Below are 26029 nucleotides of genomic sequence, written 5' to 3' on the forward strand. Positions count from 1 at the left end.
GGGTACGAAAAATGGAGTGGAGTTTTTCTGTTTAAAACAGATTTTCAATTAGTAATTGACTTGGCTTCATAAAGGTGCGGTACCTTTACCTTATTCTTTGTTAATACACTTTCTAGTTATTCGCAACTATTGAGATTAATATCATCATCATTCATCATTTCAGCCTATATACGTCCCACTGCTGAGCACAGGCGTCCTCTCATTCTCATTCTCAGATTAATATAAGATAAGTAAAAACTCCTGGCAGTCGACAAAATGGTACCTTTTGTCTAACAACGCCACATGGCACATTATTAGCACCTCGACCGGGTAGTTGCGTCGATACGAAAAAGAAGCTCTTTTGTAATATAGGTATGGGTTATCAATGTTATCATTATCAATTTCATCGATGGTAGAAAAGACCAAGAAATTTTAAAATAACCACCGCAGAGGTAACATTTCTGTAAACAAAATAATTATACACTCGTGAACCGTGTTAAATAGTAGATTGCACAACAAGGGCATAAAGTGACCCATTATTACCCGAGGCAATTTTTTGGTCTGAGCGAAGCGAAGACCAAAACAGTAGACGAGGGTAAAAATGGACATTTATGCCCTTGTTGTTTCTCTGCTTTTCACTTCGATTGCGAGGAAAATAATTATATTTTTCACGGCAATTTACACCACGAAATTGTCGTAAAGCGAAAGAACATAATACATAACCAATTCCCGCCAACTAACTTTTTAATTATTATTTTTTTAATTTTTAACATGTGATCAGTTTCAGACGCTTGGTTTTCTGCCAAGTCAAACATTTCGGAGCATTTTTGAACGATAATCGACTCCTATTTTATGTGATTTACTAAATTTCATGTCAGAAAATACGGATTTCTAATAAATTGTAGCAAAAATAAAATAATAAAACAAGTTTTGTCATCTACACAATTTTATTGCTCAGTAAAATTGTGCAATATGTTTTAACTGTTTGGCTGTTGAGACCGATTACCTTAGTCTTAGAAGAAAATTTTACTTTTATATTCTAGAGCATAAAATGCGATTTTATGTCGTCTACGCACGACATAAAGGTGCACTTTTTGAGCATGAGAAGTGAAAAGTGTATGATCCACTAGTTAGTTACAGTATTTTTCTTGTACGCAGAGCCGTTCTTAACCCATATTTACAATAATCATAGCCTCCATAGTAAACCGATCCATTGTTCGCTGAAGTACTTATTAGCCTGATTAAACGGTGAACAATGACTAACTGTAAATGATAACGACTGCCAATAATCGGTCATTAATATTTGATGCATACATAATGCGACTTGCCTTTGCATCTTAATTACTTAATTAAAATTATCTATAGACTCAAGTTTCATATCTATTTATTTGTGTCAATAAACCACCCCAATCTAAAGTCGGCGGATTGTGCTATAATTTTCACGACGGAAATCGCGATCGAAAAAAACTAATCAAAATATCCGTACAATTTCAGATTCGACAACTACTCGGCCAATGTGATGGTAGATGGCAAACCGATCAACCTGGGCCTGTGGGATACGGCGGGTCAGGAGGACTACGACAGACTCCGACCGCTCTCCTACCCACAGACCGACGTGTTCCTCATATGCTTCTCGCTCGTCAACCCCGCATCCTTCGAGAACGTGCGCGCTAAGGTAACCAACATCCTGATAGGACTACAGCGCCCGACCTCTCCTACCCACAGACCGACGTGTTCCTCATATGCTTCTCGCTCGTCAACCCCGCATCCTTCGAGAACGTGCACTCTAAGGTAACCAACATCCTGATACGACTACAGCGCCCGACCTCTCCTACCGACAGACCGACGTGTTCCTCATATGATTCTCGCTCGTCAACCCCGCATCCTTCAAGAACGTGCGCGCTAAGGTAACCAACATCCTGACACAACTACAGCGCCCGACCTCTCCTACCCATAGATCGACGTCTTGCTTATATGCATATGCTTCTCGCTCGTCAATCGCGCGTCCTTCGAGAACGTGCGCGCTAAGGTAACCAACATCCTGAAACGACTACAGCGCCCGACCTCTCCTACCCATAGATCGACGTCTTGCTCATATGCATATGCTTCTCGCTCGTCAATCCCGCGTCCTTCGAGAACGTGCGCGCTAAGGTAACCAACATCCTGATACGACTACAGCGCCCGACCTCTCCTACCCATAGATCGACGACTTGCTCATATGCATAATGCTTCTCGCTCGTCAACCCCGCGTCCTTCGAGAACGTGCGCGCTAAGGTAACCAACATCCTGACACGACTACAGCGCCCGACCTCTCCTACCCATTGATCGACGTCTTGCTCATATGCATAATGCTTCTCGCTCGTCAACCCCGCGTCCTTCGAGAGCGTGCGCGCTAAGGTAACCAACACCCTGACACGACTACAGCGCCCAACTTCTACCCATAGACCGATGTCTTGCTCATATGTTTCTCGCACATCAACCCCGCCTCCTTTAAAAGATGCGCACTAAGACAACCAACATCCTGATACGGCTAGTCGCCTACGCTCGAGGTGCAAATGGTAGCTAAAACTAGATCTTTTCAAAATATTGTTTGTTAGATTTTAGTGTAACATATTTGTATCCGTATTGTGCAATGTATATACTCTTGTATGTTGACATTTGTCCTCAATTCTGCCCTAACCATTTCATCTTAAGAGCGCAATTTTCCACAGATTGTATTGTAAATGGTAGCAACTTCGTGTATGCATAAAATATTAGTGTGCCGTTAACTGTGTTCAGTTTTCAAAGCTTATACAACGAGTAACGGGTAAAACGCACACTAAAACGAAATTATTTAAACTATAATGTAAATATTGGTGACGTCGTATTAACGGAACTACTGACGTTTATAACATTAGTCATTTAATTACCAATCATTCATTTATTTCAGTAAGTACCTTAACGGTGAATGTGTGTGATATGCTCAATTTGTGGTCAAAGCATTGAAGTTGTCTTTACTGGTTTTAATTTAATAAAATAATATAAATAAAGTGTCTCATGAATCACTGTTTCCTCATTGAAAGAATGATTCATAATATCTCGAGTAGAAATTGATTCCATGACGCATAAATCAGATGTTGATCTTTATATTTCTGCTGAGACGCTCAACAGATTATCTTAATGTTCGATCGTTTTATGGCGGATCGTAAAACACTACATTGCTTGGAACATTAAGTGAGAAACTGTAAATGTTCATGTATAATGTAAATGTTAATAAACATATTAAACATTTATAGCTTCTAATTTATCAACTATCAAGTTTCACGAATTTCACAAGACTAAACAATCGGAAAAAAACAAACTTGTCAAAATAATTGAACTCAAGTGTGAAAGAAATTTTAACACTAAATAAAGGTATAAAGGAAATACCAGAATTAGTAAAACGGACCCTTATCATCACCTCGTTGTCTGTCTGTCTGTCACATTACGTTTGAACGCAACAACTTGAATATTTTATTCTCGAATTCGGAAGAAACTGGAGTTACTGCATATTTGATGCGCTTTGGATTAGTTAAGGAGTTCGTTGTAAGTAAAAAGAAACTTTAATTACTTCCTCTCATAGTTATAATTACTTTGCTCGCTTCTAGACCTGAAAGAAAAAAAGAAAATACAATAATTTAACGCCACAACATACATACCTAGTACTCAAAGAAAAACATATTAATATAAAAACATTCAACATGTCGTCAGGTGACAAGCAAGTCACTAATGACTAAAAAAAATTAAACAAAAATCGACCACTTTAGGACTAATATGGTTCACTATGGCTATGAACTTGTGGTAGTACTCAATGACTTATGATTGTCACCCGACGAATTATAAGAAAATAAAGGGATTTTTACGATAAATGCCGTCATAAGGCTATAAACGATCCACTAATGACCCTAGGGGATCTAGCCAAGATGGCAATCGTACCGATTCTAGAAAGGGCATAAAGTGACCCATCTTTACCCGAGGCAATTTTTTGGTCTGAGCGAAGCGAAGACCAAAATAGTAGACGAGGGTAAAAATGGACATTTATGCCCTTGTTGTACACTCTGCTTTTCACTTCGATTGCGAGGAAAATAATTATATTTTTCACGGCAATTTACACCATAATACATAACCAATTCCCGCCAACTAACTTTTTAATTATTTTAACGCCAAACGAAAAAAAAAGCTTATTGTTTCTGGAACCCCAACTCTGTTGTTTCCAAGCTCGGCGATCTTTTTGACTACCATTGTTCCTATCTAATAGCTCCTCTACACGATGGGCCAACGGCGGCCAGTCCAACGGACGCAGCCATGCGGTAGAATGAGATAGCAATATCACTTGCTCCCTCTAACGCATAAATGCGTCCCTTGGAGTGGCCGGCGTTGGCCCATCGTGTAAAGGAGCCATAAGGCTATAAACGATCCACTAATGACCCTAGGGGATCTTGCCAAAGAGAAGAGAGAAACGCCAAACGCCAAGAAAAAAAATCTTATTGTTTCGGGAACCCCAACTCTGTTGTTTCCAAGCCCGGCGACTTTTCCCACTACCATTGTTCCTATATAACGATACTTGTTTGTGTTCCAGTGGTTCCCAGAAGTGAGGCATCACTGCCCGTCGACGCCGATCATCCTGGTCGGCACCAAGCTCGACCTGCGCGAGGACAAGGACACCATCGAGAAGCTCAAGGACAAGAAACTCGCGCCCATCACCTACCCGCAGGTATTTTATTACCCGGGCGAATCAACATTTTCTTGACACTAGTTGCCATGGTTACGGTCTCCTGGATCACTCCTAAAATACTAGTTGTTTCGTAGTTAAATGAACCAAACTTGAATGTGTTGGTAGTTATAAGGCATTTCCATTATGGGACACCTACTAACCACGTTTGTAGAACATGGTACAGCAGTTCTTCTAACAAACTATGCTACTATTGTCTCCTGGCTGATGGGATAGAATAACAACAAGAAATAGTTGATCGACCCACCCCCTTTATTCATAAACGTCTACTAAAGTTGACAAGCCGATAATAATCGTTTGTCCCTTACCATCATACGAAAACGTCGGAAAGGGACAATACGATTATTATCGGCTTGTCAAATTTAGTATAGACGTTTCTGAATAAGGGTTAGACTTTGGTCTTCGGTTGACACCGTACGAGTCAACTAAATTATTTAGGGCTGATTTAGACTATGCGAGATCTCGTATGCGAGTTTCATTACATTGCAGGTTTTTGATCGGTCGGTTGAATTGGACGTAACCACCACGGATGTGACGTCCGTAATGTAACTAAAATCGCATGCGAGTTCGCGCGCCGTCTAAATCAGCCCTGCAGTCTAACCGACTGGAGACCAAAATTTTTGTTTATTCCCTCTTTCCCTTCTATCCTGACATTTCCGCTCAGATTCTCGACCACGCTACGGGAGTAATAAACGGACATGGCCTAATGGAAAAGGGTCTTGATAAGAAAAGTCCCGACAGTCGACAGTGGGAACCGAGTACCTGCAAAGGCAGAAAGACGAGCTCCGCCTAGGGCCGAAGTCTCGGAGCTGAGTGCGATGCGCTTCTCTGCGACGCTGAAGGCTCAATGCAAAAGCTCAAACTCGCACTTTAACCATTTTTTCTAAAAAAAGTCATATCTCCCCGCCAATTGAGATTTTTCCTCGCCTATGATATTTTATAGCCGTAGTTCTGCTAAAGTTAGACCAAGAAAAGTCTGCAGCGGATTTGAAGGCCACGCAGTGCACGTGTTATTTTAAACGTCAAACTTCTATGAAATTATGACATAAAAATAACACTTACACTGCATGGGCTATCAAATCTGCTGCAGACTTTTCTAGGTCCGACTCGTATGTTTCTTCACCGCGCCATAGACGGCTTAACCAGTTGTAAAATCCTGATGTTTTGTATTGCAGGGCCTAAGTATGTCTAAGGAGATCAACGCCGTGAAGTACCTGGAGTGCAGCGCGCTGACGCAGAAAGGCCTCAAGACCGTGTTCGACGAGGCCATCCGCGCCGTGCTGTGCCCCGTGCCGCCCGTCAAGAAGAGGCGCGCCTGTAGCCTGCTGTAGAGGTGGGCGATACTTACTTACAGAACATGGTATAATAAATTATTATTAAATATAATAATAATTATTAATAATATACCACAAAACAGATAGGTACAGAAATCAATCTACATACAAAGTGCGCTCGAGCAACGCACACACAGACACTGCTCACGGACACGAGATATCGTTGACCGGTTGGGACCACTGCGAGCGCGAGTGCCATCCGCTTGAGACACTTGAGACACGCGTCTGTGAACTTTTTTGTGCAATAATGGAGAAACAAAAAAAGTTATTATTACTGTTCAGTGGACGGTTGTTTAAAGTCAACATTAAACGGTGAATTGTCGTTTCTTAAGCTACCAGTGGTTTCGGAGAGGTAATTGTACATGAGAATGCGAATTTATTACACTTTAAAATATAATAATCGTGCATTTCGCCAATGTCGAAATCGTCGCAAGATATTTTCTGTGACAAATTTGTAATAACTATGTATACCTAACAATGACATTAAAACTATTAAATATTTATTATTTAATATTTATTAAATATTTATTTGGTATTTTAGTTATTATTAATTTATATTTCCATTCTTCCCGTTTCATCCTCAACAATAAATCAAACAACTAGATACGAGATACGATACGATAGATACGAGTGCCACTGCCACGATAGTTTTTTGTGCATAAGCCATATTTAAGAACCCTAGAGCGACCACCGAGCGTAGGTATTAAAAGTGAAGTACATACATGTGATTGATTTCTGTACCTATCTGTTTTGTGCTGGTACTCTCTTTCGACCACGTGACTGACACAAGCCTACGTCATCATGCGACAGCGCTATATAATAATGTTATCTTCTCTTCCCAGAGTGACACAAGCCTACAACACACTAACATGGCCGCTTTATATAGCGCTATCGCATATTATCATATAGCGATGTCACACGATGACGTAGGCTTGTGTCAGTCACGTGACCACGAAAAGACGGAAAGTGAGTACCAGGCGGAGTATATTATTATATGTACCATGCTCCCTGCATTATAGACTCAATTGTAACTCGCAACAGAATTTAAATTTGTTCTATTTTTAGATCCGGCGGTTAAAGGGTTAGTGATATTACCTATTATCTTAAAGAATATTTAACTGATGAAATATATTTTTCAGATTCGCCTAGACAGCGGTGCCAGTGTGCAGTGTGCGACCAGCATGGCTTCTGCAGCGCAACCGTCGCGCGGCTCGACACAAGTGCTGTATATAAAGTGGACTGCAATACGCATACATACATGTTAGTTTACTGTTAACGCATACTAATGTAACGTGGGTCGGTGTGTGTCATCCCTATTATATATACTTAACGGTTTTTTAAATTCGGAACAACTCACTATTGGGTGCTTTAATCTTGACGCGTTCTTTGCTTTACATTAAAAGTTACATTCCTACATTTGTTAATAAATCGCTTCGGTACAAATTTGTTTCATGAATTTACGTTTGGATTTGTTAAATTTTTTGTTAGGCAGAGATTATATTTTTCGATTGTGATGGTTTATTTTTTGTTCTCGCCTGTTTCAACGTAGTGGGTATAAGTACAGTATTCGTTAAGAAGTTAACATTTGTATTCATTGTGTATTAATGTAGTTAAAAATTAATCAAATGACTTCCATTAAAGCTAATCTAACTAATATACTATATTTTAACTTTAGACAATCCAATCAAGAAGGTCCGAGCAAATCTACTTTGCATACTCTTCTAAATACATATTATAGACTAGGTACGGCACGGTTTTATAAACCTTCCTTAGACTTTGTATTGTTCTGATATATAAAAACTTATGCTATAATATGAATAGTACAAGCTATCATCAGTTATTTTACTACCAAGGGCCCCTGATGCTATCGAAACATGTTGCCAAAATGACTTAAACATGAGAATTACCACTAGAAATTAATTTTACAGGTATTAAATGTTTATAAAACCGAGCCGACTACTTCATCAGTTTTTAGTGTTCCGTACAAAACTTTGTTTACGGAACACTTATGGGATCACTTCGGTCTTGCAAATCAGTTAAATGCGTTTTTTTACAGACAGGCAGACTCAAACTAGTGATATTTCTCAACTGTTCCGCTAACCGTGTCGTTACATGTTAAGTTAGTTTGATGGAAGTCAGTTCGAAGCACTCTCGTGTGACATACGTTAGATACATATCGTTGGAACTGCGTAGCTAGATGTAAATGTATCCCATTGCCGACTTATAGCTGTTCACAAATTATGCGTTTTTTGCATTTAATGTAAACTGTTGATACAAGGTAAGGCCAGTGACAGACAGATACCGAGGTGAACCCATCGGATTTAGCCAGTTTTGGTATAAAACATTAGAATAGAAATTTCAACCAACTTGCTTTAAAATTGTGTTGAATTTTTACAGTAACTTTGTTAATGTTTTTGGACCTTTTGGACGCCGATGACCGATATATCCGCACCGCAGGTTCAACGTCAAAGACTGATTAATCGGTCACAGACCACAGAGCAACACAGACCTACGTGCAGATGCATAAAGTTCAATTTCAGTTTTGACACTTCGGTGAAGTGGCGTCCGAGTGACTGCTTTTGTGTTTGACACGGCGTCGAAAAGGTTAAATCGGGATCAATTTGATCTGTCCACTAGGATGACGTGGCGTTTTTCGTATCGTTTCGTCATATCACATTATCTAGATAGTCGTAACATTGTTTCATGGTAACAAATAATTCCAATTCTTATCTCTGAACCTTGCCACCTCTGTTTTTATAGAAACCTTGAAACGTCGTCGACTGACGAGGTTAAAGAAATTGATAATACACTATCTTTGAGATATTATACAACAACAATGAAGTTACTAATGTAAGATTTAACTGATTTTACAACTGTAAGGCGACAGTGGGATTGATTGTATGAAAGAGGATAATTTATATTTTATAGGCACATACATATAAAAGGTCAACATTTTATACAAAGTCAATGAATTTACCTATTTAACATTTAGTTTATATCAATAAATAGTACGAAAAGCGAATTGTAAATTAAGAAATCGAATGCCAAATCTGTGTCACGGAATATAATATCACTTTACCTGGACAATTTAAAAAATACCAATGAAACTATCATCATAATTCTATAGATTTTGATGAACGAATCAATTTTCACTACCATATCATATTTAAAACTTTCGCGTTTTGAACACATATTAACTCAATTTATAGACGAACTTAAATTAGAATAGAAACATTCGCGATAGACCTCTATAAATGTGAGTTAATACGTTTATTATTATTTTATAGGATTTTCCTAAGACCTCTACTAAAACATCAACAATTTTAGGCTATATAATGTGCCTCCCCCTTGGACCTCCATTCGTACCGGTTGGTAGCGACCCGTATCCAGCGTCTTCCGGCGGCCTTAACACGGTCGTACGTCCATCTTGTGAGTGGACGTCCTACGCTGCGCTTGCTAGTCCGTGGTTTCCACTCGAGAATTTATCGAGGCCTATGTTCAGCAGTGGACGTCTTATGGCTGAGATGATGATGATGATGCTAATGTGCCTATAGATATAAATGATCGTCAGATGAATAAATGAACGTGCTAAGAAGCGCAGCCGGTCCTGTGAAATACCGCACAACTACTTTAGCAACAACTTTCATAGGCTCGCCATTCTTCGAGCTGTTTAAATGTATAAATAGGCGATTCAGTCACTGTTTTAACGGGTCAAATGTAAACTTAACGCTTTTTGACAGGTTTTATAACTTTTTTAATCTCCTAAGACTCAAATGTACATTAGAATGTACATATTTGTTGCAATCTAATAAAAACCTTCCATGAACCAAATAAAGTAGCGTTTCTTTTGTTTCATTGCTTTTTAAAGCAAACGAATTTGCTCCAATTTACTAATAGAACAAGGTTCAAATTAAACATAGGAAAACTTTGTATAGTTGGTCTTACGAGTAGAGATGCACCGGATATCCGGTTGGTATCCGGCCTACCCGGCCATTATTTTACTATCCGGCCGGATACCGGATAGTGACCTACTATCCGGCCGGATACCGGACAATAACATTGCTTGATTTCGGAGTAAGCAAATTGGATTTAAGAAACAGACACGGTCATTATCGTACTTGTTTATTATTTTCAAACAATTCAATTATCTTTCCACTGACTTGCACGCGCACTCATTTCGAACCTAGAAATGAGTGCGCGCGAACGTTTACTAGGAAACCGGTCAAACCTGCAGAACGCGCACCTGTAAAACCAAAATGTAGGTATAGTTCCGCTGGCCGAATATTCGGCGGCCGGATACCGAATATTCGGCCGATGGTCAGGCCGAATATCCGGTATCCGGCCAAACAATTATCCGTTGCATCTCTACTTACGAGCTAGAAATGTATTAAACCTTCTACCCAAGATGACAAAAGCATTAAGTTTACATATTTCCAATTTTATTTTTCGTATATGTATTCGAAAGCCATTGGTTTTCACTAAATGTGATGATGGATTTAGGCTTTAATTGACTGCTTTCATAGTCACGGCTTATTTTACCTCTCACGCCTAATTTCACATAGGTCTCTAGGCCTCTAGGTCTCTCCAGGCCTCAGGTACTAGGTTAATTACAGCCTGAATCCCCGGAACATGTATTGTGTAAGTAAAGTAAGGCGTTTACTTTGTGCAATTGTTTAAGCTTAGTAAGAAAATGTTGCCAGTTACAACTCGTTTTATGATTATTTTTATTACTCTAGGCCTCTGAAATGAAGGTATCGTTCTTAGCTTTGAAATTAAAGTAATAAGTAACACTCCCGTAATAACTATAACCATAAAATGTGAATGAAAAGGCTTTCAGAGTGGTTTTAGTCTGAGATAGTCCAATACAGTTGCTATCAGATATATCAGAGCGGCCGAGGTTATCACAAATATCTGAACACGCCTATACTGTCAAGGAGTTAGAGCGCGTGTTCAGATATTTTTGAGCACCTCGGCCGCTCCGATATTATGATAGGGACTGCACGAGCAGCGACAATTGCACAAAATAAAATAATGCAACATAGCTGTAAGATTTTAATGTATTGTTCAGATGCAAATATTTAGAAGGATCGTCATGTAAATAACGTAATAATATTACGCTATATTATAGCAACAAATAAAATTTTTAAGCAAAGCACCGATTGAGGCGCATTTTTTATAATATGATTGTGTAGAATCATTTTTAGACGGGCTTTGACGCATTTTTTATGTAATATATAAGTAACTAAATTTTAAGAGAAACTTACTAAGTATTCGCTTTGTTTAGTGATTTTAAAACGTTAATGTTTAATTTAAATGTAATTTCTTATGGAACATAACTGTCAAACCTTTACTTGCTGACTATTCTAGTTATAGCAATTCAAAAATACGGTTTGTTTTTTAACATGGACTTTAAGTATGAGGCAATAAGGATATAGAAATACATTCGTGCAATGTATTAATTAAGCATACGTCCTTTTCGGTATAGACCGGTTAGATAAGGATGGAACTCGGCATCGTTGTAAAGCCATTATTATGGTACTTTAGGCACTGGTCCCACCGCGAGCTAGTAAGCTATGAGCTATCGGCTATAAACACGAACAAAAGATAAGCACTCCCGTGTAAATAAAAGAGACACGGCGATATTTATAGTTACTCGCCCAGCGGTGAGCTATAAATATCGCCGTGTGTTTATAGCCGATAGCTCATAGCTTACTAGCTCGCGGTGGGACCAGTGCCTTACTAACATCAGCCTCAGTTATTGATTTTTAACAACTTACAACTCAAATAAAAGGATTATGATTCAATTCATTATTTTACGTAACAATGTTATTTTAAAAGTAAGTTTTGATGTTTGTCTTTATGGTGTTAGAAATAATTGGTAAATTGTTTCAAGTCCTAAGGATGGTATTCCATCTGTCCAATGTTTCAAATTGCGTCTCACTCTGTCACTAAGCAAAATGTGAGACGCAATACACATTGAAAAAGATATTGGACAGATGAAATACCGCCCTAATATACATGTATAAATGATTTGTATAACCCAGTCCTTGTAACTCGATGTATTCCTTGTATCTGCTTTCGGGTAACTGCTATATAATTATTTTTGTATACAAATGAACTCGGGTTGGTTAGGCGTAACGCTGTCGAAGTAATTCTTCCAAATATTGTAAAGCCTCTGAATAATTCAAAATATATTTATATTAACTGTTCAGATGTTTGTTTTATTTTGTGACATCATACACTACTTTAGGTATACTCGTTTTACTCAGGCCCGTCTTAAAACTGTATTGACCAACGCAGCACACTTGTATGACTTGTATCATAATTTTTATAAGTACCTACTATTATCAATTATATTTTTTGGCTTTATAGTGTTTGATTACGTTACGCGATTTTATATCACAACTTTCATTTGTGCGTAACTTATCAAGAATTTGGATAAGATAAAGTATTGGTCAAAGGTCAAATTCTAGTATATTATATGAACTAATAGGTATTATGGTTTACATAATAATTATGTGTAGCTAAGGAACAGGATACTGGAAGTACCCACATATACCTTCCCTAGAAATATAAACCCGTTAAGAGTATGTTCAGATTTTTCCGAGGACCTTGGCCGCTCCGATACATCTAATGGCTATAGTTTGTTTTTTTTTAGCATTAGAAAGAACTTCGCAGAAGTAAGCTTGTGGTTCCAAATCCGACACTTATAGCGGTAATAATTTGAAGTAAATAATATGTATTGACCATGATACTAGATTACACTAGACTACATTACTAATTTTTTTTTTTTTTATTGGTGTTCAACTCTTGCGGGCTTACAGGTGGCCCCAAAACGCAATTACACTACACTACATTAGATAATTCAATATTTTCAATAATTATTAACAATTACGAGCCTGATAAAAACTGCACGCTTGCTTCTGTGGAGTTCTTTCTAATGCTAAAAAAACCGGGCAAGTGCGAGTCGGACTCGCGCACGAAGGGTTCCGTACCTTAAAGCAAAAAAAAACGGAAAAAATGCAAAAAGAAAACGGTCACCCATCCAAGTACTGACCACGCCCGACGTTGCTTAACTGTGGTCAAAAATCACGTTTGCTGTACCTATGGGAGCCCCACTTCTATTCTGTTTTTAGTATTTGTTGTTATAGCGGCAACAGAAATACATCATCTGTGAAAATTTCAACTGTCTAGCTATCATGGTTCGTGAGATACAGCCTGGTGACAGACAGACGGACAGATGGACGGACAGTGAAGTCTTAGTAATAGGGTCCCTTTTTACCCTTTGGGTACGGAACCCTAAAAACGAACGGCGACTGTACTACTCTGATGGCAGTTTAACTTAATTCGTAAACCTTAATGACGTCGTTACTCGTTATCAATAACAAGCACTGTCTTTTGCGTAGTCGCATCCACATAATTCAACGAATTCCACTCCCAATGTTGATAAATACCACTTGCAAACGGACGCACGTGCCATTATAACATGACCTTCACTCAACAAGGCAATCGAACCAATCGAGTTCTCTATAAACCGGTCACCAAACCCCTCGACAACAAAATGACGTAACTCCACTTAAAAGTCTGTCGTTTAAGCCCTTTTGACTTAACGCTAAAGAGCCTAGGAAACTTGGACACGAAATGTACGATCAGTCGTAACTGAGGCGCTGCCAGTGAGTAGTCCTCTACGATAAAATTGGATTTCGGAATTTACGCGTTTTAAAAATAGTTTTTATTCGGTTGCAATAAAGTACAGTTTGGTATCATGGCGCAATTATTGAGCAGAGAACTGCCGGACATCGAGGTCAGTTATTGTTATTTATTGAACTGCGTAGGTATACGGAGATAGTAAATATGTATGTAGATACTGTAGATAGCGCCATAGCAACGAGATTTGCGTGATATCGATTGAGATTGTAGATCTTACTCATATAGCTCATATTATATCATTATCACAAGTTTTTAGTAGATATTAGGCCTCTCGTATCTAACTTTCCCAGTTTTTATCAAATAATGTTTTTTTGCATGTGTAATCCAACATTATCTTGTTACACTGTCCTTTAGTAAGTATCTGGATATTATAATCGGCATAAAGATAATTATTAAAAAATATACATAGCCTAAGTACTTATACCTACCTAATTAAACAGCATAACAGAACCAGCTAAAAGTTGAGTTTTATAAATAGAAATAACTCTCCCGGAAATCCAGAAATGGATTGGATGACCAAAAACGATCAGTCTCCTAATGTCAATCATGACTTGTTATCAACTTATCACCAACTACTTAGATATTTATAAAATATGTGATTATTTTTCGTCAACGATAAGGCCACCGTGCTAGGGGGTCTATGGTCTATGCAGTAGGTACAATATTCTACTCTAAGCCCATTTTATAGACTGTAGCTTTAATTTTGCAACTATGTACGAATATTTAATTGATACCTATTACCTTTATAAGCTAGGTATATGATACATGACCTGACAATGATACGGTAAACGTGCGATAATATGCCATACGATTAAATAAATCCTATCAAAAACAGTACATGTAAAAAGATGCAAGTCTCGCAACGTAATTCTTCTACTACAAAAAAGTTTTGAGATATAATGTGAAACCAAGTCGGTCATTTTAGTCAGTGTGTTAAAACCGTATCAATATTAGATATATTATCTTAAATTTTTTATACATGTTATAATGACTGATACATATATGATACACCCAGATATGATACATAAGATAAATTGCAATAATAGGCACGGTGACATTGACAAAATGAATGTATAAAAATTAATGGTGGTGAAACCAGATGCATCATTAATTAATTTGAAAGGAAATAATTACCTCCCTAATAAGGTTCCGGAAATAGACAATAAGTGACACTGACCCTCGCTTTGTTCGCTTTGTGGCATAATGATTCGCAACATAGATCGAGACAATTTAATATTCATTAAACTAGTTTCTCTATTCAAGGTTTTTCGGTCTCTTCCTACGAGTAAACATCTTAATACCCAAGATTATATGTTATAGTTCAAATTACTTTGTGTAAAGTTTATCGTCATAAGTATCACAAATAGGTAACTGTCTATCTTTTACATGTATAACGCTAGCCTATACCTTTTAAATTCCAACTTTGTAATGTACTTCACTATGTTTCTCCTCTTATTTATTGCAAAACGTATAACCACGTTAAATAAAAGCGGCCAAGTGCGAGTCGGACTCGCCCATGAAGGGTTCCGTAACAGCAAGTAACATAATAAAATTGCGGTCTATGGTTTATGACGTATTAAAAAAAAACTACTTACCAAATCTTGTTCAAACCAATTTTCGGTGGAAGTTTGCATGGTAATGTACATCATATATTTTTTTTAGTTTTATTATTCTCTTATTTTAGAAGTTACAGGGGGGGGGACACACATTTTACCACTTTGGAAGTGTCTCTCGCGCAAACTATTCAGTTTAGAAGAAAATGATATTAGAAACCTCAATATCATTTTTGAAGACCTATCCATAGATACCCCACACGTATGGGTTTGATGAAAAAAAAATTGAGTTTCAGTTCTATGTATGGGAAACCCTAAAAAAATATTGTTTTTTTGATATTTTTGTATGAAAATCTTAATGCGGTTCACAGAATACATCTACTTACCAAGTTTCAACAGTATAGAGCTTATAGTTTCGGAAAAAAATGGCTGTGACATACGGACGGACAGACAGACAGACAGACAGACATGACGAATCTATAAGGGTTCCGTTTTTTGCCATTTGGCTACGGAACCCTAATATAACCACGTCAAATATAAACGTATAACGTATAACCAAATACTTACGTAATAATTTAAACATTGTTGCACTAGTAGAGGTATAGTATAACTGCAACTTTGCACTTATTCTTCATTAGCATAATGTAACGCGAATTATGTTAATGATCTATAGATCATTATATCATTACCAGTAGATATACATAGAAAATCATGTGTATAGGCTGAATATCGTATTGCGTGTGGTCCAGCAGGGCTAGTATGATACGGTTATCGCTCAATCATTCAATCCGGTTCGCAGGACCAAAATGTTAAACCAAAAGGACCTACGTAATTCGGTAAATTCGATAAAGTCTACCAAAACTGTGATTGACCTAGGTCTAGGTCAACATTGACGTGATCAATGTTTTAATTGGCTGTTGAGAATGGGCTGATTAGTGATTAATAGGTACCAGCAGTGCACAGCTTCTGCCTGCTAACTTCGTCAGCTTGGAATGATACAGAGTTGCTTTAGGATTTATATTATCATCATCATCATCATTTTAGCTATATACGTCCCACTGCTGAGCACAGGCCTCCTCTCATGCGCGAGAGGGCTTGGGCTATATAGTCCCCACGCTAGCCCAATGCGGATTGGGTACTTCACATACACCTTTAAATTTCTTCGCAGATGTATGCAGGTTTCCTTACGATGTTTTCCTTCACCGAAAAGCTAGTGGTAAATATCAAATGATATTTCGTACATATGTAAGTTCCGAAAAACTCATTGGTACCGACTACCGACCTCCCGATTGAAAGTCAGACGTCATATCCACTCGGCCACCACTGCTTTTTTTATATTATATTATATTAGTAGAAAATTTATATTATATTAGGGGTCATCCATTAATTACGTCACACGTTTAGGGGGAGGGAGGGGGTCAAGAAAATGTGACATATTGTGACATGGGGGAGGGAGACACAAACTTTGTGACGTCACTTTAACTTCATCAGTAACCGAAAATTTATTTAAATTATTTAGTTCGCTGTACATTTAAATAACAAGTTTTTAAAACGAAAATAGTTTTTAATCGTTTAATTTTCTTTCCTAAGGAGTTTTGGGTTATAAAATTACTAATATTTATATCGTCAAAAATATTTTGTTAAAATATTAATAATACTTAGGTACTTACTTAATTCGATTTGGCGATTTCGTAGAAAAAATGTGACGTCACACTAGGGGGGGAGGGGTTTGCCAAATGTGACCAAGTGTGACAAGGGGGGGGGGAGGGGTCAAAAAACCTAGAAATTGGTGTGACGTAATTAATGGATGACCCCTTAGTAGAAATTTAGATAAGTACTTATCAATGATATAAAATACAATTAACCATTAATACTATATAAAATAGATACATAGAAAGAAAATAATGTATAGCGCACAACTTCGAATAGTATTTAAAGTATTTTACGCAGAGGCGTAGCTAGAGGATATGGCGCCCGGGGCGGACACCAAATTTGCGCCCCCCCCCGCCCAAACGAAATGAACTAACGAAACGAAAGGGTTATTCTTTTGCTTATTAAAAAAAAACTGGTCAAGTGCGAGTCGGACTCGCGTTGCAAGGGTTCCGTACATCACACAATTTTCAATATTTTTTTTGTACGTGAAACGTGACGTGAATAAAACGTTTTGATAAACCCGAATGGGTCAATCAAAAACCAGATGTAACATGAAGTTTTCTGGCGTGGTGGCTTATATCTCCGCAACTATGCAAAGTAGCTTAGATAGGAAGATTAAATGCCGAACAATAGTACTAGTATCCACATGCGAAGACTGAAGACCGAGCTCCGCGTAGGGCTGATAGCTCGGAGCGTCCGACGCGACGGGTCGCGTTTCCTACAACTTTCGCTAGTGTTTTAAAAGCGAAGGCCGAAGAGAGATAATACCTACAGGGTGGCCAAAAAATAAGTGCATTCCCTCAGCCAGGGAGGTTTTGGGATTATACTGAGCTTTACAACTTTTACTATGGGACCAATGTAAAAAAAATGTATCCTCCCATAGAAAAAGGTATGAAACAGCCAAATTATTCTTCGCGATTTCGGGGTTGCACGTTGGCAACTGGAATACACTTAGTTTATTTTTTGGTAACAATAGCTACGTAACAATAGTAACCTAATCAATCAGTACTACAAGTACTATTGCGGCTGGGTTCCAGATACAGCCTAGTCGCATTTTTTGTCTTCAGTCCGACTCACGCTTGAAGCTAAAGGCACGCCTCTTCGGGACGCTTCGGGCCTTCGGCCTTATGCGGATATAGGCCTAGAGCCTTCACAATAGCGTCTACATCACGTTTCTCCTAAACCATTGCGGCTGTGTCCCTAAAATAACCGAAACCACATTTTTGTTCTTAAATCCGACTCACGCTTGACTCTAGATTTCTAATAGGTTTTCCTGTCATCTTTAGGTAAAGGACTATTTAGTGTATTTTTTTCAGAATTTTAGACCTTATAGTTTCGGAGATAGAGGGGGGGGAATGGTAATTTTTTGTCTATTTTCTTGAAAAACTTCTAAACTTTTTATCGTAAATTTATAAAAAAAATATATTTGAGATTCTCACAATGAGTTCTTTCGTTTGATATACATATACACACGATATAGTTTGAAAAACTTTATTTATTAATTTTATCTTTTACCCCCCAAAAGTAGCCCTTATGTTTAAAATTTATTTGTTGACGTTACATATCTGTCTTTGGGACACAATCTTACATATGTGTACCAAATTTCAACTTAATTGGTCCAGTAGTTTCCGAGCAAATCGGCTGTGACAGACGGACGGACAGACAGACGCACGAGTGATCCTATAAGGCTTCCGTTTTTTCCTTTTGAGGTACGGAACCCTAAAAATTAATTTAGACAAATACAGTGCATCGGTGGATAACAAGTTCACGACCGACCTGATGGTAAGCGTTCACCGCATCCTATGGACGTCTACACTCCAGGGGTGTTACATGCGCGTTGCCGACCATTTTAAAACTTATAAACTTCTTTTTTGAAGATTCTTTTTTAGACTTAAAGGTTCAATATCGCTTGTGAGTTTGGGATCGTAGACTTATTCATAGGTACAGCGCGCCTTTGGACTGATTTGAAGGGTCCAAGGTGGCATCCAGGTGCTCCTGTCCAAAGGTGATAGCAGTACTCAATATATGGGATCAGTCTACCCCAGAGTAAAGTATCGCCTCCCTTTATTGAGCGCACCGAGTTATTTTGGATACGAGCGCAGCCTACCTAGCAAGGAGCAGAAATTATTGGACGTCACTGATGGAGATGTCAACACCGATCGAGGCTCCCAATACTTCCTGACATGGGAAGGGGTGTGCCTTGAAAAATGAGGTTTTCTTAGCGGTAAACGCGCAAAATTGAGTCATGGTGGGATTGAATTGGACTAAATTGTCCCGATCCCACACCAAAACTCTAGATAGAACGCTCTCGGTACCTGACACAGGTTTTTCACGACATTCTAGTATCACAGACCGAGTGATGTTGGCACGGCATGTGTTATACAGGATGGTCCAATCCTTGACGTTCAAAATTTTTTTTTACATTGCTCACGCTGTGGGCTATTAGAATAGGTACTTATGTATGTTAGCCGACTTTTCGTAGTTTTCGAGTTATGATTTTTATTACCTTTAACTTTTGTTAAGAAATTCCGGGGTGAAGCAATTAATGTATAAAAAAAAACTATTGAACTTTTTTAAATGTTTTTTTTTGTAACATAATCCTTGACAAACGGCGCAGTTGCTAAAAAAAATCAGCATCCTCACTTGGCTGAGTTGGGAAAAAAAGACAAAATTTTACGTTCAAGCATGTCAAGCTTAGATGTTGCCTTTACCAAAATCAAGCAACTATTTATTAATCTGTGCCTAAATAAATAAAAAATACAAGCGATTTCAAGGAATTAAAAGAAGGAATAAAAGCAAAGCAAAGCTTCATCCTGGAATTTCTTAACAAAAGTTAAAACTTTCGTAAACTACGAAGAATCGGCTAACATGTACTCGTACATGGGGAATAATATTATGATAGCCCACGACGAGGATTCTAAAAAAAATTTTTGGGCATCAAGGTTTGGACCAAGCTGTATACAGGTTGGCTAAATAATAACTGTATTTCCGTTGCCAGGGAGGTTTTGGGATTATACTGAGCAACTTTTACTATGAGTCCAACCCCTAAAAAAAAATTTGACTGTTTCCTACATTTTGGCTGGTCCATTTTCTATGGGAAAGTAAACTTTTGTTTCGCGATTTCGGGGTTGGTCCCGTAGTAAAAGTTGCTCAGTATAATCCCAAAACCTTCCTGGACAGTCCATAAGATGGTAACTTCGACAGGAGACCCCTAACGGAAAAGACGCGCTAACACGGGACACAACTCTGAAGCACTCGGCCCGCTCGCCTTATAAAACGAAAGCATAGCAACTCCCGCCGAATATCCCTCTGCTTGATAGAAGTTTCTGGCATAGAGTATTCGCACTGCGGGGTGGTGGGCAGTAGGGCGCTACCGTCGTCTTTCAAGGTCGAGTTCGAGGCAAAAAGAGTACCTAAAAGATCGGCTTTCTCTTTTGCGCTGAGGGCCAGAATACCATGCGCATTTCACACTTCACAGTGGTGGTAAATACGACTGACAAAAGTTTCACTGCTGCCTTTTGGCTAAGGTGGAGAGGTAGTCTTTTGCCCATTTTGGCGCCCCCCCTTGGACGGCGCCCGGGGCACGTGCCCCCTCCAACCCCCCCCTAGTTACGCCTCTGATTTTACGTCGGTGAACGCGGTGACAAATTATTGTGTTTTCCATTTTCTTTACAAAACTGAACATACTTAATCGCTATTGTATTGTTACGAATAACAAAGTACCTATTGTAAGAACGAGCAATGCATGACACGTTAAACTAGATACCGCGTTTAGACAATTGTGCGCGTGATAAGGCTAATTAATAGTAAGCGTAGGTACCTACTATTTACATTGCTAAGATACGCATTAATTTACTGTAATTGCCTGAATGAAAATCGAGCATTGTCAGTTAGAATTTGTCGCATTTTTCAACCTAAGTACATAATATATATCATTCGTAATTAAATTTTAATTAAAGTTAACTGCACAGATAGGTCAAGAAATGAATGCTCAAAAAACGTTGTAGAGGGAAATGCTAGGAACACAATTTTTGACTCCGTAACTTTGTTTGGACTAATTAGGAGGTGAACATATCAAAAGTCCCCGGCTGTAGCCCCGGTGCTGGGGGGTAGAGGGGGGTAAGAAGGTCGAATTTTTTGGTTTTTCATTGATATCTTGGAAACTTTGCGTCTTAGCGACATGACTACTAAGACAAACCGAAAGCTGATAAAATTAGTTACAAGTTTTATTCTGTCAAGTTTTTCGATATCATGAATAGTTTTTGAGATACCCGCTCTTGAAAGTTTATTTAGGGATTTTAATTTTATCTTGATATCTACGTCAGTGAAGCTGTTAGGCCATGTTTGGTATCATTTTCGTATAAATCGGGGGTGCTGAATTCATTTATGGTATCACATTGACACTATTCCGAAGTAAAACCAAAATTTAAAAAAATATTTTTTTTTAAATCCCTCTTCACGCTTAAACTGCAGAACCAATTTCGTTGAAATTGAAATAGTTTCAGTCTCGACACAGAACATAGGATAGTTTTAATAACCAAAAGCATATTTTGAGGGTGTGAAAAGTGGGGTGGAAGTTTGTATGGGGAGTCAATAACCGCTGAACCGGTTTAGATGAAATTTAGGACGGAATACATCTGTGATTTAGATAAAACCAAACATGACTTCAAACCTTACCTTGAGCAGTATTAACCTCAGGAATTCAGTTTCGTCGACGAAGTTGAATTCCCCCCATACTCGGGTCAATTTTCAAATAGGCATTTTTTGCTGTCCCACGGCTAAAACTCGAAGTCCATAGGACTAAAAGACTGGTTATGTATATATTTTCATTCAATGTATTATAAGCTTTAAAAATCATGCACAACTGTAATAAAAATATTATTTGGTCCTGACAAAATCGCATTTGAAGTTCCAAAAACGGCGAAATTAGCCGTTTTTCGCGTGTCCCAGTGGCGGCATCGCGCAATAAAAAAAATCATAACTTTGGATGTAGGCAATGTATTATAAGCAACTTTGTATTTCTATAAAGAGCATTTTCTAGAGAATTGATTTAAATTGATAAATTAATGCGTTATTTAATAAAACAAGGGAAGCCTTTTTATCGCTGTCCCGCGCGGCACCTGTTTTGTTATGACTTAAATATACCCCCTATAATCTTCTTTGTCTATTGAATAACGGTTAGATTAAATTTACAACGCAATAGTGCGGTTAGTTGGGCATCGATTGACATCAAATGTAAACCCGGGAACAGTTTAATTTATTTAGAAACAGATAAAAATCTCTTTCGATATATTTTGGTACGAACACAACGACATTTGTATGGACGCTGAATACGTTGGTACGTAGTTGGAATAAAAATGTTTCTTTTATAATAATAGTTGCAAATATGGTGTTAAAATATATAGTAAAATAAATAAGTGAATCTGTTGTATTGTGTAGGAAATATCGCTAAAAAATATTATTGGCGACATGTCGCGACATTTGTATGGCGACATTTATACGGCTATTTTGACCGTATAAATGTCGATTGTGGCATACAAATGTCGAAATAGTGCCATACAGATGTCGAGAAGGTGTTATACATATGTCGTCAGGGTCTTATAAATGCAACAAAAATAATAAATAGTGGCATATAAATGTTGATACTGCCATATAATGTCGAAAAAATGCCGTATACATGTCCAATGCGCCTTACAAATGGCTAAATAGTGTCATACAAATGTCGATCTTTAAACGTCCATATCTAGCTAACTATAAAAAGTACAGAGGTGCCTCCTACAGTATATTTTTTGTTATTAAGAACCCTTCCTAAAACGATGATTATAAATCAGATTTTTCAAAAATAAAAAAATTGCCATACAAATGTCGAAAAAACACCCTCTTCAAAAATTGACCCACTCCATTTCACAACTTTAAACGATGATTATTGAGATAAAAAGTATCTTATGTCCTGTCTTGGGACTCGAAATATCTGTATACCAAATTTCAATTAAATCGGTTAAGCGGTTTAAGCGTGAAGACGAATTAAAAAAAAAAGTTATTTGTTTAAAGTTTATATGTTTTTTCTTAGGAATGGTGTCAATGTGATACCAAAACTAAATTCAGCACCCCCGATTTACACGAAAATGATACCAAACACGGTCTAGCAGCGTCACTAATGTAGATATCAAGATAAAATTGAAAGCCCTAAATAAACTTTCAAGAGCGGATATCTCAAAAACTATTCAAGATATCGAAAAACTTGACTGAATAAAACTTGTAACAAATTTTATCAGCTTTTGGTTTGTCTTAGTAGTTATGTCGCTAAGACGCAATGTTTCCAAGATATAAGTGAAAAACCGAAAAATGAGACCTTCTTACCCCCCTCTACCCCCCAGCACCGGGGCTACGGCCGGGGACTTTTGATATGTTCACCTCCTAACTAGTCCAAACAAAGTGACGGAGTCAAAAATTGTGTTCCTAGCATTTCCCTCTAATATAACTTCTTATTGCTTGGCCTAAGAGACATTTTACAGTCAAGGAGTACTTCTAGCAAATCTATGTGCTATAAAAGTTGAGAGCACGTTTTTATTTTCGCTTTTTGGTGCTATAAACGGTGTAAAAACAGTCGAATAAAAGTCCTGTAAGCGTTTACTCAACGCGAAAAGGCGCACTTATACAGACTAAAAGTGTTATAAAAATAGAGTAAGCGCTGTATAAGAAGCAAATCGATGCTGTAAGAGTTGAGTAAAAGTTGATATAAAGCGCTTCTAGTGTTTTAATAGCAACGATAGTGCTTTTATTCGATTATTTGTTCTATAAACATTATCAATTTGCTATTACTCAGTGAAAGTGTTCTATAAAAGCAGCCGCACTGCTTTTTCTCGGCAAAAATGTTTCGTAAAAGTAGCCGAATTGCTTTTACTCGGCATTTTAAATGTGTAAGAGTGCAGTAAATGCTTTTATTCAACTAATATGTGCTAAAAACGATCTCAGGTAAGCGATTATATTTCAATTATTTGATTAATAAGTTTGAGGCCTAAATCGTCTTCACGTATCTAATAAAACAAAAAGGTACTTAAGTATTTTTTTACTGCTGTCATCCATGACATTTATTTTTACCGTGATTGTGTACATAAGTTTTTACTGTCTGTAAGTACACGTAACACAGTAAAACCTAGCGCGAAAAATACTTTATTGATAAAACCAAAGGCACTGGTTCATATATATTCATGGGCCGCCTATTTTCTTAAATTTCAATAAAAAAATATTAATTAAAATAAGTAAAAATTTGCTTACACGATCTAGTTTCTGTTATATCTCATTAATTCGACTATAAGTCGAGTAACTGCGTTTACTGCTACACTTATAGCACATGTTGTCGCCATGTTTATGGATTAATAGTCCGGTGGCCCACTGCATGAAACCCTACCTGATAAAAAAATAGAATAATCCTACTCTGTGGGGGTAGCTGACTTTTAGCAGCTTCAACTGCTCTTGGTCGGCCGTGGCTTAGCTTGGCAAATTTTGCGCAAATGGCAAAAAAGTGGTACAAATATTCATAAAAAAACAAAAGTGGTCAGCTACATCCTGTGTTGGCAGGTTCCTGTGTCCGACCGAATTTGTGGTACCACGTGAGCTACAATTTACTTCATCGAAAAATAGAATGTCACTTGTATGGTAGGATTGCTGCCATTCACATTTTTTTATAATGCGGACGGACTGCAAAAGCTATCAGGCTTAGGTGAGGCCGACCAAGACATACGTCAACAAATTTAATGTAGGTATTACAATCAGTTTTTTTCATTCTATTTTTCGATGAGGTAAATTGTAGTTGTCACGTGGTACCACAAATTCGGTCGAACACAGGAACCTGCCAACACAGGATGTAGCTGACCACTTTTGTTTTGCTGTCCTAAAAGGCAGCTATCCTACCCTGCAAGTTTCATTCTATTATACGATGGGGTTTTTTTTTTGATGAATTTTTGTGCCACTATTTTGCCATTTACGCAAAATTTGCGAAATTAAGCCGCGGCCGACCAAGAGCAGTTGATGCTACTAAAAGTCAGCTACCCCTACAGAGTAGGATTTTCTATTTTTTTATCAGGTAGGGTTTCATGCAGTTGGCCACCGGACTATATTGAAACGTACAACATGGCTGACTTGTGCTGTTAATGTAGTTCAAAACTCTTTAAAAGTACTCTAAGCTGAATACATTTTGAATAAAACCTGTAAATACACTTCAGCTCCTATAACAGCGGTCTGAGCCCCATTACCCGAATTATGATATAAGCGCGCTGTTACAGCAGCATTGTTGCCAAATGGTTATTGGATTGCTTTTAATAGGCTTTTATAGCAACAGAGAAGAGAGTTGAGTAACAGTTGTATTAAAGCGCCTTATTCAGACAATTAGCTATTCTATAGCTGTTATATGATTTTAATAGAACAATTATGCTGAATAAAAGTGATTTAGTAGCGCTAATTCAGCATTTATTAAAAGGTGGAATAAAAGTGCTAAAAGATAGTGCTATAAACGTTTATACGACATGATTATAGCACTAATTAGCGAAAATTGCTAAATAGTCGAGTTAACCGCTATTATACGATATATTGGTGTTTCAACAACCGTAACTCGGCTGTTATACGATTACAGGCTGAGTAAATCAATTCTTATACGACTATTTTGCTAGTTGGGACTTATAGAATTTTGTTGTGAACTTTAGGTATAGGTATACCTATTATTACCTAGGTACCTACGACAGTTTCTTTCAATGTTCCTTATATTGACGAAGCGAACAGCGAACAAGAATATAAAACGCAGACTCAGACCGTGATAAATTTAAATAAATCTGTATATCGATATCGATCGCTTATGTCACTGCCATGACGCGATATATCAATATGGCAGTCTTTGTTTGCTTCGTGTTATCTTATCAGTTACTTTGGGTCTAAGGCTATCCGAAATGTGAACTTTCATTGGGTAATTTTGTATCATTGTTAAATCACTATTGTTTACAATAAAACGTATGTTTTGAACGAACAGCCAACTATAGGCACTCGTTGTAAGTTGC

At 37.7% G+C, this 26029-nt stretch overlaps 2 protein-coding genes across 2 annotated transcripts in view; both read left to right on the forward strand.

Annotated features, from left to right (window-relative positions):
• The window catches only part of LOC134667500 (ras-related C3 botulinum toxin substrate 2), a 54446-nt gene extending 42172 nt beyond the window's left edge, over positions 1 to 12274 (forward strand). Inside the window, exons 3-6 of the mRNA XM_063524927.1 lie at positions 1474 to 1654; positions 4577 to 4711; positions 5905 to 6062; positions 7203 to 12274. Of these exons, the coding sequence (XP_063380997.1) occupies positions 1474 to 1654; positions 4577 to 4711; positions 5905 to 6060 (472 nt within the window). The 3' untranslated portion in view covers positions 6061 to 6062; positions 7203 to 12274. The remainder of the gene's footprint in view (positions 1 to 1473; positions 1655 to 4576; positions 4712 to 5904; positions 6063 to 7202) is intronic.
• A 1429-nt stretch (positions 12275 to 13703) lies between these two features.
• The window catches only part of LOC134667484 (dihydropyrimidine dehydrogenase [NADP(+)]), a 36951-nt gene continuing 24625 nt past the window's right edge, over positions 13704 to 26029 (forward strand). The window contains exon 1 of the mRNA XM_063524904.1: positions 13704 to 13867. Coding sequence (XP_063380974.1) covers positions 13829 to 13867 — 39 coding nt within the window. The 5' untranslated portion in view covers positions 13704 to 13828. The remainder of the gene's footprint in view (positions 13868 to 26029) is intronic.

Source organism: Cydia fagiglandana, chromosome 9 (assembly GCF_963556715.1).
Source record: "Cydia fagiglandana chromosome 9, ilCydFagi1.1, whole genome shotgun sequence".
NCBI classification, from domain to species: Eukaryota; Metazoa; Arthropoda; class Insecta; order Lepidoptera; family Tortricidae; genus Cydia; species Cydia fagiglandana.